The following is a 14,395-nucleotide window of genomic DNA, read 5'->3' on the forward strand; positions in this document are numbered from 1 at the left end:
ATTATCAATTATGACTGGATTCGGCAATTTCCGATAAAAATTTACGAAGTTTAACGAATCTGAACCACCACCATCACTATCATCAATCATCATCATCACCATCACTGATCATCACCTTCATCAACAAAACACGTATAATGTTGTGACCACTGCATATACTGTTCCGACAACTGCATATAATGCTATCAAGACTGCATATAATGTTGTGACCACTGCATATAATGTTCCGGCAACTGCATATAATGTTATCACGACTGCATATAATGTTGTGACCACTGCATATAATGCTGTGACCACTGCATATAATGATGATCATCAACATAAGGCAGTCATGGCGTTCCATAATAACTAGTATTGATAACCTCTCATCTATGTTGACGTGTACAAATTCCACAGTTTAATAACAAAAAAATGAAATTTAGACTTTTGGATGGCAAATTTCTACAATAATGAACTACTATAATAGCAAAAGTTTTCAAAAAGTAATGCTGGTTTTTAATTTTGCTTAATATCACTAGCTTTGAGGAAACAAGGTAATCTACTTAACCAGCTGCAGGCATGACTGATATTGTACTGTCTGATCCTTTTTTATCTGAAAGTTTTACATGTTTGATCAGTTTAATATTGAAACACGATACATTTCGTATTGGTAGTTTAATTTTTAATTAATTAATAAAACGTTTTTACAATAGCAAACTTGTGGTTTTCAGACGTAACCACCTAATGGTTATCTTGCTTATTAGTTTTCATAAGAATATTTAGTGATCAATAGCTTGAGACAGGTGGAAAGTAACCCCTCCATACCGAAAAAAAGAGGCAATCATCGGACATGTAAAAGCAGAACGCTACCATTCTAGTGTTAATTTAGTGATAAAAATTGTATTATCAAATTCTTCTATGATTTATATTCTGTAAACTGTGATTTATATTCTTTAAAATTAATCTAAAACCCTATCATTTTCTGTGTTCAGTGGACCGTGTAATTGGAGTCAAAACTCTAATTTGGCATTAAAATTAGAAAGATCATATCATGGGGAAAATGTGTACTAATTTACTAGTTGATTGGATTTCAACTTCATCAACAACTACCTTGACCAAAAACTTTAACATGAAGCGGGACAGACGGACGGACGCACGAACGAACGGACGCACAGACCGAAAAACATAATGCCCCCACCTGGGGCATAATAAAATCAATGCTTTAGTTTTCTCGTTTGAATTGTTGTACATTTGTCTTTTCGGGGCCTTTTATAGACGACTATGCGGTATGGGTTTTTCTCATTGTTGAATGCCGTAGCGTGACCTATAGTTATTAATTTCTGTGTCATTTGGTATCTTTGGAGAGTTGTCTCATTGGCAATCATACCACATCTTCTTATTTTTATATTTTTTACGGCATCTTATTTACAAGATAACGATACACGATAAGAAATGGTAATTAAAAGATTTTATTACATACCATTTCTATAAAATTACACATATATTTAACTACAAAAACTCTGCCGAAGACTTGAAAAATCATGTCCCTCTTTGTTATGACAGGTTTTATACTGTTGTTTCTTAAGAAAAGCTTTTCGCGATTTAGGCTGGTCGTCTATCTACTCACGATTGATCTTTTTCACACGGTTTTCGAAATTCCGTATATCCTGCATTCTTGAATAAAATGTATTGAAATTTGTCGCAATAATGGCAATTGGCATTGCAATTATAATTACTCCACAAACGGCACAGCATCCTCCAACACATTTTCCAAGTACTGACTTTGGGTAATGATCTCCGTAACCTACTGTCGTCATAGTAATAACAGACCACCATATTCCTTCAAAGGATGATGGGAAGGTTGTCGACTCTGTCATTTCGGCGAAAAATATTATGTTGGCGAAAAACACTGCCAACATTAAAATCGTTAAGAATAACAGAACCAGTTCTTTGATGCTCTCTCTAATAGAGGTTAAAAGTATTTTCAGTCCATCAGATTGTTTCGAAAGACGCGTTATACGAAACATACGGAAAGATATTGACGCATAACAGAACTGGTTAATTTCAAGTAATATTTGGTATTTCAACAAAATTGTAAAGCCAAACTGTCTGACGACGAATCGAAACCACATTGAAACATCCAAAACGATATCAAGTATATTTAACCAATTCTTGGCGAATGTTATTTTTGACGGAGCAGTTGCAAATCTTGTACAAAACTCAAGTGTGAAAAAAACTAGCAGGCAGTCATCAACTATATACCACCAAAGTTCCATTTCAGTCGTAAGAAAAAATATAAACTTTGGGTTATTCATATCTTTTAAAAAGTCAATGTTCTGCGTCATGGTAACATTGTCCGTGCTTTCAAAAGGGATTCTAAAATCTGGACTGGTGAACAATAGTTCCATTAAAACAGACAGGATCACAATCAGACAGTACGCAAAATTGTAGCACTGAAAAAAAAAATAACCAGAATAATGCTAGAAATATCATCTATAAAATAACAAACATCTATTAAACTTAAGGACTAATTAACTAACCAATCATCCAATCGTTTGATAATCTAAACTAAATGTTCAACTCCATCACAATTTGTAGATATGCTTGTTTAAATTCAGAAAGACCACAAATGGTTGTTGTGGACTTTCATATGTGTTGAAATTAAAATAGGGTTAAATCATATGATAAGGTGTATATAAAACTAATCGGAGATTTTATCACAGGTATCGACAAATAAAAAAAGAAAACATGAATGAGACATGCATCAACCTACTGACACGTTTAAAAAAATCTAGCAGCATACAGGTGCAATACCACCAAATCATAGTACGTCACATCCGGTTGCATACGAAAAAGGGTCGAAAGAAAATATTCCCTTGAATTTGACAGTTGTAGGAAATTAATCCTACATTTCATTGAAGTAAAAAATTTCTGGGTCATAAACATATATCTTGGGCGGTCTCACTAAATAGCGACAAGAAGAATTTTAGCGACAAGAAGCGTCAAGAAGCGACAAGAAGAATAATTCAGCGACAAGAAGCGACAAGAAGACTATTTAGCGACAAGAAAACATTTTTTTTTATCAAAATTACTTATTCCAAATAAATATTAAAAGAATATGCAAAAGAAAACAATTTTAGCGACAAGAAAAATAGATAGAAAAAAATTTTGAAACATAGATCTAATTGCGACATTTATTTGTGATATTTTAATATTTATTATGTATAAAGCAAGTATAACGTTTACCCTGTCGTACTATGATATTAATTTTACTTGTGTTTTAGAACAATAATATATTTATCTTATAATTTGTTTTTAAAACTCTCTTTGTACAATATATAATAAATTTGCAAAATGCATTATTTGTGCATCATTGTCCAGAAAATACAGACACAAATTACGAAATACAAAGATCTGAAATCAAACAAGAGGAAAACATAATTAAGATGTGATTTTTTTTCATCATTTTATTTTGTGTATTGCCTCATTTAACGATATTTATCATGTTTATGCATAGCTTAATGTTGATTGAAGTTTGAAGGAAATTAATGACAATCTTGAGGTTTTAACAGGTGTTCACTATTTACAATGATTGTATATTCTGTCGCATGTTATCGTATAGTCTGACGCGTGTACAAAGTTGAAGGTGTTAATTGGATGTTATTGTAGCGACAAAACAAGGGACACGGGCCTCGTTATCCCATTCTTCCTTACACATGTTTAATTTCTTCATCTATCAACATAATAATAAAAACTACATAATCCCTTTTTCCTCACAAATGTTTAATTTCTTCATCTATCAATATAATAATAAAAACTACATAATCCCTTTCTTCCTCACAAATGTTTAATTTCTTCATCTATCAATATAATATAAAAAAAATAATCAATTTATTTCTGCCCATATATTAAAAAAAAATTAAATGCATATTTTTTTAATATTTATTTGGAATAAGTAATCTTAATAAAAAAAAATATGTTTTCTTGTCGCTAAATCGTCTTCTTGTCGCTAAAATTATTCTTCTTGTCGCTTCTTGACGCTTCTTGTCGCTTCATGACGCTTCTTGTCGCTAATTAGTGAGACCCATCTTGGGTGTTTCAAAGCACAGTTATTTTTTTTTTTCTATAGAATATTTTGGAAACTTGAGGTTACATGCTAACTAAAGCTTGTACAAAGGTAAAAAAGAGGTGAAAATTTGATTGGTTAACTTCCAGTGATGGTTATTTTCTTATATGCAATGAAATGTTACGTGAAATTTTGTCTATAGTACTGGACAGGATAAAACTTTACTCATGCCAAGTATTTCTTTATTTGAAACAAAGATAAATTCTGCACAATTTTTTGAAAAGTACAAATTTAACAAAGACTAATAGGGGAAAACCAATGGTAGAGACGGGGATAGTTGTCATGTATCCATTTCAACTGTAAAAAATCTGATCGAAAGGAAATGAGGGATATACATCAATAACACAACGGTCACAGTATTTGGCTCTTGTGGAGCACTTGAGTTCTTTGATTTTCTGTGAGTTGGGGACTGTTATTTGTCTCCATCTTTTTTTTTAAATTTTAATTCGTTATTTTGTTGTCTATTTTTCTTCAACATTAGGCAAACCTTTGTACCTTTTGTATAATCTCTCTTCTTTAATTGAAATAACGCTAAATAATATTAAAACTAAAACAGGCTATATCATGTATATTGTGATTTGACCGGAGCTGTGATTAAATTGAATCATATACTTATAAGTTGTGCCTTTACCTTGGCTGGTTGCGATGACAATGGTTCATCAACAAATAACCATATCTTACGCAGTATTCCATTTGCACATTTATTATTTCCATCGAATGCTGAAGGAACTTCTGTCGATAATTTCAGTTTATGAACTGTCTTTAAATCGGTTTCTTTCTTTAGTATTGCTGACCGACAGCATTCTGGAATATCGCTGTATGGAATCTCCCAGTAGTCTAACTCTTTTTGAATTAATTGACTGCAGCAATTGGCTGGCAAATGAATCTCATCATTTCTATAAAAATCTAAGATACGAGAAAACAAATCCGAACTTCGGTCGAAAAAATATAAATCTTTGCCAACAACATATTCCTGTGATGAAGTAGTCAATCTCCCGAGACGTGTTTCGGGGTACTTTTTGAGAGTTGACATGCTGGTCAAAAACGTAGTTCCCCCAACATTTAATGTTATTAAATTATCCATGACCGTTCAATTATTTTTCTAGATGTGTTACAATGAAATGAGAAACGAAATGAATCGGTTGTATCCTGACAATAATTTACTAAATTCTTCGTTGCATGATATTTCAATAAAATCCAAATATTCCCATGGGCAAACCATTATATTATCTTTTGCCAATTGTTAAGCTGTTAAATTTAACAATCTACCACCAACATAATAAATGATCGAAAACAATTCCTAGGCTTATCAATAAATAAATTATTACTTAACCTGAGCCAGGATTGTACATTTCATAACAATTTGATTATTTGTCTGATAATAATGATCAAAACTGGAATAATAAAACTTGAATTGATAGGGTAATAGAACATTGCGTTATAATTGCTTATTATGGTAACGTTTAACTGTTAGATGAAATCTATTTTATGATTTATCATTAAACAAATTTAAATATTAAATAAAATTGTTTCATCATCTAAAGGATAGAATAAAACAGATAATTGTCATGGGTATTTTGTGTAACTGCATGAATTTTCTGTTATATATCCCATTTCAAGCAAATTCATTATTTAAATTAATTGGTGCGTATTTGCTTGACGTGTAGTTATAAATATTGCATGCTTATTCAGACGGAAAAATACTGAACTCCAAGGTAAATTCAAAAGGGTGAAGTCCATAGAAACTGACAAAGTCAAATGTTGGACCATATCAACTAACGGAACGAGTGGAAAACAACTGTAATATTCCTGACTTGGAACAGGCATTTCCCGAAGAAAATGCTTCGCTATACCTGGTTTTATAGCTACATGTCTATGTAGCTAAAGCTCCCACTTGTATGACAGATGTTTATTTAAAAAAAAAAAAAGAAACGCATAGCTCGGATGAATTTTTCAAAATGCAAAATATTTATTTTACAAGGTAAAATGAAACGCTCAATTGCATCTTCGAATTTTTACAGGCAAGTTTTAAACGCCCGTTCTTTTGAAATTTGCGACTCGCTAAAAGTGCATATGACCTTTTTCGCCGCATATGGCAAAATCAAAGGTACTTTATTTAAATCATTTGCACCACGTGACTTTGTCCCTTTTGATAAAATTACTTCCCTTAGCTTAAGATTGAAAATATAATTTATTATAGATTTGCGGATAATCCAGTTCTTTTCCGTCATGTATCTAAAACTAATGTATCTTTAAAAACTTCCTTTGGCGGATATTTACAAAAGTGCTGTGTAATTCTAAGGGAAAATGCTTAAAATTTGACTTTTTACGAAATGGGAAGGTTGAAATCATCATGTTTTTAAAAGAATTTGGCCGAAAACTTAAGAAAGCAGGTAAGTTAAAAGTTATTTAACTTTAAAATTCAACCTACAAGGTGTTTCCCTATATGCGAACAAATCATGAACAATATCTTCTTGCATGTGTATTTCTGTTTTGAAACTTGCTATTTTACGATTTTACGTCATTTTATTTGATATTATAGCAATTACACAATGGTTACGCTTCCGATTTTTAAACTAAAAAGGCCGAAAGATTTCAAAGTAGACAATGTCCATTTGTACACGGACAGAAGCCTAAAAACATGTACAATTCACCTATATGCGAACAAATTGTTTATTCGACATAGGTAATTGCATATTGGCATTTTTATTAAAAGGGCTTATATAATCCTATTGTAATGGCTGCCGTCATGATAAGGCAAAATGGCCGCTATGCAAATTAGCAAATTACCCCAAATTTTGCCATATGGTTGATTTTTGCTAACGTTTTTCACGAGAATTTTGTGGTCAACTCAACTGTTACACATTTGCGCATATAAGGACCAAGTTTGAAGATTAAATTCATCACAACATTAAAACGCTGTTATAGCAAGGTTGGACCCTGCTATTCGAAATATCGTCATCGGCCGTCTCCGGGCCGAAGTGTCCCAAAGTGAAGTAGCAAGAACTGAAAATGTTAACCAGAGCACAATTTCGCGACTTTGGAACATATACCAGTAGACTGGCTGTACTAAGGACCGCCAGAGGAGTGGACGATCTCGCCTAACGACTCCTGGACAAGATTGCTACATACGGGTATTTCTTCAACGAAATCGAACCGTTGCCGCAACAGCCACTGCAGTTGGGATACCAGGATTGAGAAGAATCAGCTCACAAACAGTCTGCAATCGACTACGACAGCATGGCATTAGACCCAGGAGACCGTATTTTGTACCCGTCTTGATGCCGTTTTACAGACGAAATAGAGTCCGGTGGTGCAACAGATTGAGGGGCTGGACATTCCGCAACTTGCGCAGAATCTGGTTCAGTGATGAGTCCCGTTTTATGCTTCAGAAACATGATGGAAGAACTCGTGTCTACATGCGCATGATTGAACGTTTTGCTTCCTCGTGTGTCCATGAAGTTGACAGCTTGAGGAATCGTCATGATGTGGGCTGCTATCTCTAATGACCGTAAAACAGAATTGGTACATGTTCCGGCTAATTTAACGGCTGGAAATTCTCCAACCTCACCTTATGCATGTTATTGACCGACAGAGGGAGTTATTCCAGCAGGACAATGCTAGGCCTCACACATCGCGTTTAACAATAGACTAACTTGAGCAGAATAACATCAATGTGCTACCTTGGCCTTCCAAATCACCGGACTTGAATCCCATTGAGCATCTATTGGACCAACTGGATAAACGTGTGCGCGAGCGTCAACCCCCGCCTCAGACCCTTGATCAGCTCCGACAAATGTTGCAACAGGAATGGCAAGCAATTCCACGCAACAACATTAGAACATTGATAGCGTCCATGCCGAGGAGATGCGTACCAGTCTTAGCAACGAGGGGTGGTCATACACGGTACTAACTTTAATGGCACAGGAAGTAATTCTAATTGTGATCAGTTAACTTTTATTCATCAATATCAATCTCGAAGGAATTGACTGTCCTCTTCTCAATGAAACACGTTTTGAGTGAATATCTTTATTAGTAATTGTAAAATTTCCATTCAAAATACGATCATGTATTAAAATTCTTAAAAATCCATTATGCGTCTCTTTTTTTTTGTAGAGTATAGTCCCGTATATATATGACAAATAAGTTGAGCAACCTAAACAGACATAATTGGTCGGAGTTAACATAATTCCTTAGCAAATGTGTTGGACCAGAATGACGAATAGGTACTATGGGTTGCAACTGAAAATGAATAACAAGGAAAAATGGAAAGTGGGAAAGTTGGCTTCAAGCAGGCAAACATCCAAAGTTTTTAAAAGTGCAGAGAGTGCTGCACTCTTTTTAAATGAGACTCTGGATTTCACGTTCCCATTTCTATCGGACGTGGTTGCGTATTTATGCATCCCGTAAAGCAAAACGTATCTGCATGGATTGTATTGAAAAACACGAGAAACCAGTCACTATATATACATTTATACATGTACTTATCCCATTCATGCAACATTTTGAGTAACATGTACTAATATTACTGAGTGTTTTTTTTTGTTTTTGTTTTTTGGAATGTAGTATTATATCTCTAGGTCTAATTGATCTATATGTTCAGCAATTTAACGTCCCTCAGCAAACCGTACTGTGACCTGTAGTTGCAATTATACCACATCTTCTTTTTTTTATATGGGATCCGTCTTGGTGATAGACAATTTACATTAAAGCAGTATTACTTACAATCTGGCAATAAATTACTATGAACAGCAGCCACTAGTAACCACAACTTTCACAATATGGAGGGCGTTCATAAATTAAGGTTCCAGTACTTTATCGATGTTCAAATCTCGTAAAACGATTATAAATTTTAAAATTTAGACAAATAATGGTAACAAACAAAAACCTGAGTGAACTCCAAAAGTATTGAGACCGGTTGCGTCGATAGTGTAAGCGTCTCCTACTATGCATGCATCACCCGTCATTCGAATTGACACCAAGTCAAACTGTCATAATCGGGAATAGGAAAAAATTGTAATATAACATAAATGACGACTTAACTATCACCTAAAGAAAGAAGACCGCGAAAACCTGTCGCTGTGCTACATTTTTTTTTATAGTTCGAGATGCAACTTCTATCGTTCATTACAAAATGCATATTTACCGTTTAGTTGACATTTTTAGAGAAAATTATTCTCTCTTTCGTAGCATTTAACTTTCGATATTACTAATACTTTTGTTGATTGATTTCTGTTTCTGAAAACATCCAGTGGCTAATATTGCATGTATATTTAGGTCAGGAACACGGCAATTATTAATCAATCCATGAGGTATGTTCTGCAAAGTGGTCATCTGCGATAAAAGATTGAAGTTGCACTGTAAAATGAGGGGAAGGAGTAGAAATTTTGCCTTGCAACAGGTTATCTACATTTTCCAAAAGGAGTTGTTGCAAGAGTTCTTTATCGTGCTAAGAGTGTGACATTCTCCCTTCTTCTGGAATTTAACGGCGTTCCCATTTTGATCGCAAAATTCATGCAAACTTTGGCATTTGATAAAGTCGTAAACATATCAAGCATTTTGAGCATAATACATGTAATATTTTGTAAACTAAGACAAAATTAATGATACGGAGTTTGTACTAAACAATACATTCTTGAGAACCCGATATCAAAGTGAATTTCAATTATGATGAAAATTGAAATGTTAGTACAAAGCGCTATAACTCAACAATACAATCTCAGAAAAAAATACCACAAATGGATTCCGTATTAATGATGCTTGATTGATTGTTGGTTGCTTTACGTCCAGTGGTAAACATTTCATGCATATGTTCAGGACGAGACCAAATTTACAATAAATATAATAGGTAGGTCCTGTACAAAAGGCCGTCCGGGATGAATGTATAGGGAAATTTGGACTTCCTAGAAAATTTGGATATATTGGATAGGGACAGAAACTTTCCCTTGCAACAGGCCACATAGGAACCCCTCAAAGAGTTGTTGCAAGAGTTCTTAACGTGCAAAGAGCTTGGCACTCTCTTTAATCGAAGCATTAAATTTAACGTCTCCATTCTGACCAAACGTGTATGCGTATTTGTACATCCCGCACAGCCGTAAAGATTGTCCACTTCAGCGAGGATTTTACTGCCGACCAGAAGAAGACCAAAGTGACCATATTTCTAATCCCGAGTCACCCTATGGGTGTGTATTAAAAAAAACAAAAGGGGCTTTAAATTTAATAATTGTGTTGATATTTGCACGCATATACATCGTACATGCTGCATTGCAAATAATGTAAATTACTTTTTAATTTCTGTTTTCGAAATTTCAAGTTATACCGTAATTTCAAGTTATACCGTTATTTCAAGTTATACCGTAATTTCAAGTTATACCGTAATTTCTAGTTATACCGTAATTTCTAGTTATACCGTAATTTCAAGTTATACCGTAATTTCTAGTTATACCGTAATTTCTAGTTATACCGTAATTTCAAGGTGGAAGGATAATGATCTCAATAATATATGACTTTGCATTAATAAAATAACAGAACATAGAAAATATCAGCTTATGATTGAGTGTAGAATTTTGAAGGTAAATATGTCAATGAACTTCATTTTAGACGCAATAACATAACGGTACCAATTTTAGTACACCGGATGCGCATTTCGACAATTAACGTCTTTTCGGTGATACTCATGGCCAAAATATTTGAAAGTACAATACCTAATGCAAACGTTAAAGAGCTTGTTAAACCAACATGGACAAACAGTAAATCCAAACTTCGAAGAGAATCAGAGCCATATTTGGCACAACTTTTTGGAACTTTTGGTCCTCAATGCTCTTCAACTTTGTACTTGTTTTTGCTTTCGAACTTTTTTGATCTGAGCGTCACTGATGGGTCTTATGTAGACGAAACGAATGTAGACGAAATGCGCGTCTGGCGTATTAAAATATAAGCCTGGTACCTTTTTCTGAAATTAATTCTAACATAACTTTTGATTTTTTAACCCTGTATACCAACATTCCCCATGTGAAATTATAAAATTGTTTTGAATAAACATTGAATGACAAACTTTTTTCTTATGTGACGTTTACATTTTCTGACGTCAGACACGCGAAGCAATGAATGTGGTTTTTAATTTGATAGATGCTTTTGTGCTTTTTTTGTAAATAATTGTTTGTTTTGATATTGTAACACAGTGATGACTGCTGTACCCATATTTTGACTATTTTATTTATAATGTCTGTTTTGTTCACGCATCGTTGTAAATATAACGGAATTTGATAAGACTGTCGTACAAGTGAGAGGTTTAGCGCTATAAAACGAGGTTCAATCCACCATTTTCTACATTTGAAAATGCCTGTACCAAGTCAGGAATATGACAGTTGTTGTCCATTCGTTTGATGTGTTTTGTCATTTGATTTTGCCATGTGATTAGGGACTTTCCGATTGAATTTTCCTCGGAGTTCAGTATTTTTGTGATTTTATTTTTTGATAGCTATTATTTGTGTGTGTCTTTGTCCTGTATGTTATCCCATTTATTTGTATTGTAGTCCTGTCATGTAATCTTGTCATTTTAATGTTATATTTAACATTGTCATAAAAGCGGGAGGTTTGGCTAGCCACAAAACCAGGTTCAACTCACCATTTGTTTCTAAAAATGTCCTGTATCAAGTCAGGAAAATGGCCATTGTTATATTATGGTTTGTTTCTGTGTGTGTTGCAATTTAGTGTTGTGTTTCTGTTGTGTCGTTGTTCTCCTCTGATATTTGATATGTTTCGCTCAGTTTTAGTTTGTAACCCGGATTTGTTTTTTTCTCAATCGATTTATGAATTTCGAATAGCGGTATACTACTGTTGCCTTTATCTATGCAGGGTGTCATTCGGTTTATTGATGACCAAGTCCGATGATCTTCAAAAACACAGCATTCATTTCCTATGTTTACAGATTTTCGAAAAAAAACCTATGTTATTCACATTTTGAATCTGAAAGTAAAACTTTAAACACAAAACTTTGGTAGTAAGATGAAAGCAATATCATTCCACGTCAAATCAATTATAATACGTCATATAGCTGGAATAAATATAAATTTGAAGATGTCGATTTCAAAGTAGACTGCTCGTTAACTATTTATCACATTTCAAAACATCTTTATTAAATGATTGTTTGATTGTGATATATTATAACAATTTATATCATTAGAAGATATATAATTATCTACTAATTTTTCAAATGAAAAAAATCTACGATTTTTTAGAAACATTATTGTTTGCACAAAGAATACGAACAATGCAAAAATAGTGTTGATTTTAAAATTAAGTAAGCCTTTTATACATGTTATATATAGCTTACTATGCGATATGGCTTTTGCTCATCATATGGCAAAATCCTAGGTACTTTATTCATAGGATTTGCACCACGTGACTTCGGCCTTTTCCCTTAAATTACTTCTATCGCTTGTAGATTGAAAAATATAAATTATATCAAATATGCGGATAATCAAGTTTTTTACCGTCTTGGATTAGAAACTAACGTGTCTTTGAAAACTTCCTTTGCTGATATTAACAAATGCGTTGTGTTATTCCTAGGCAAAATGCTTACAATATGACTATTTACGAAATGGAGAGGATGAAACTGGCCATCATGATTTAAAAAAAAAATGGCCGAAAATTCAAGAAAAGTAGTGAGATTAAAGTTAATTACCCTGAAAATTCATCCTGCAAGGTGTTTCCCTATATACAGAAAAATCATGAAAAAAATTCTATCTTTATTTCTATTTAAAATTTTGCTTTTTTACAAATTAACGTTATTTTATATAGAAATTATACTACTTTACTATTCCAATTTTCAAACTGAGAAGACCGAAACTTTCAAAGTAGACAATGTTCATTTGTAAAACGAAGAGAAGGCATAAACATGAACAATTCACCTTCATGCGGACTAACTGTTGATGCGACTAGAGAATTGGCATATTAACATATTTATTTTAGGGGAATGAATAATTTTATTGAAATGGATGTCGTCATGAAAAGATGGCCGCCATGCAAATTAGCAATCTACCCAAAATTTTTCCATATGTTGTTAAAGGCCGTACGGGGAACTATAGTTGTTTACTTCTACGGCACTTGGTCTCTGGTGGCAATTTATTTCTTTGGCAATCATGCCACATCTCCCTATTTTTATTATAACCGCATTAGTGATCTGGTGATAGCGTGTTCACCTCGAGGGTGGGAGGTCATTGGTTCGAACCCGATCGAATCCATCCAAAGACTTTATAAATGATATTTACTGATTCTACGCTAAATACGCCGCATTAAGGAATAAGAGAAAAGACTGAGTATATAAGAATAAAATGTCCGGGTAGGGTGACATGTCTTCCTGCCGACTGTTACCTTGTAGACTAGCACGGTAATAATATTCGCTGGGGATTAGAAATATGGTCACTTTGGTCTTCTTCCGGCCGGCAGTTAAACCCTCGCTGAAGTGGACAATCTTTTCGGCTGTGTGGGATGTACAATGCAGGGTTAATATTCATATTACATTAACATGTAGTAAAAAAGGTAAAAAAATGATGATACAATGTAGCGATGATGAGAGTGTTAAAACTGCCAGTCCAGTGAAATCAAACTATCAGTCTATCTACGTTTTACAAAGCGTAGGAATCGAAGTATAAGTGGTTGAGTTACGAAGATGAAGAAGGTAACTTAATTAAAATTTGGATTTCTTAGGTTCATTCTATCTAAATATTAAATTTTTCTTTTAATTGAAAATTTTTTAAAAATATTTCAGATGGTTATAACTTTATTTTATAATTTTTCTACTTTGGACACGAATTCCCAGTTAAATAGTACTAATATACGTTTTCATATTTAAATGAAACTGCACATCTCCGATATTAAACATTAGTCTTTAGGGTATACATTTTGTTTACAAGGATGGTTTGTGCTTTGTGTAGAAAATTTAAGCAATATCCTAGAAACTCTGAAATATGGACAAAAACTGGCTGTTAATCTTACAGAGAGGATGGGATAAGAAACCACGAACGTACCAGCTTTCATCAAATTGCGGTAAACGTGGAAAGAGACTCGTTGATTAGTAAAACAACTGGAGGTAAATATATCTGGTATATTTTCTAGAATTGTTTTAGGCAAGCTATTTTTATCAAACCACCGATAATATTCACGACAGTAGGAATTTCTACTGAAAATCTTCATAATTTATATCTGCCGATATTTGTCAAGCATTAGATACCGTTGTTACTCAGAACGACAGGTGTTTATAGCTGCGATTTGTTGTATGTTCTTCCT

General features: G+C 33.6%; 1 protein-coding gene across 1 annotated transcript; it reads right to left on the bottom strand.

Annotated features, from left to right (window-relative positions):
• Nucleotides 1-1,488: 1,488 nt before the first annotated feature.
• Nucleotides 1,489-5,243, bottom strand: LOC127712801 (potassium voltage-gated channel protein Shaw-like). Its single transcript, XM_052219412.1, has 2 exons — nucleotides 4,737-5,243; nucleotides 1,489-2,432 (listed from the first exon to the last, which is right to left on the bottom strand). The coding sequence occupies exons 1-2, from the start codon at nucleotides 5,187-5,189 to the stop codon at nucleotides 1,599-1,601; spliced, it is 1,287 nt and encodes a 428-aa protein (XP_052075372.1). The 5' UTR covers nucleotides 5,190-5,243; the 3' UTR covers nucleotides 1,489-1,598.
• Nucleotides 5,244-14,395: the final 9,152 nt, after the last annotated feature.

Source organism: Mytilus californianus, unplaced genomic scaffold, assembly GCF_021869535.1.
Source record: "Mytilus californianus isolate M0D057914Y unplaced genomic scaffold, xbMytCali1.0.p SCAF_8, whole genome shotgun sequence".
NCBI classification, from domain to species: Eukaryota; Metazoa; Mollusca; class Bivalvia; order Mytilida; family Mytilidae; genus Mytilus; species Mytilus californianus.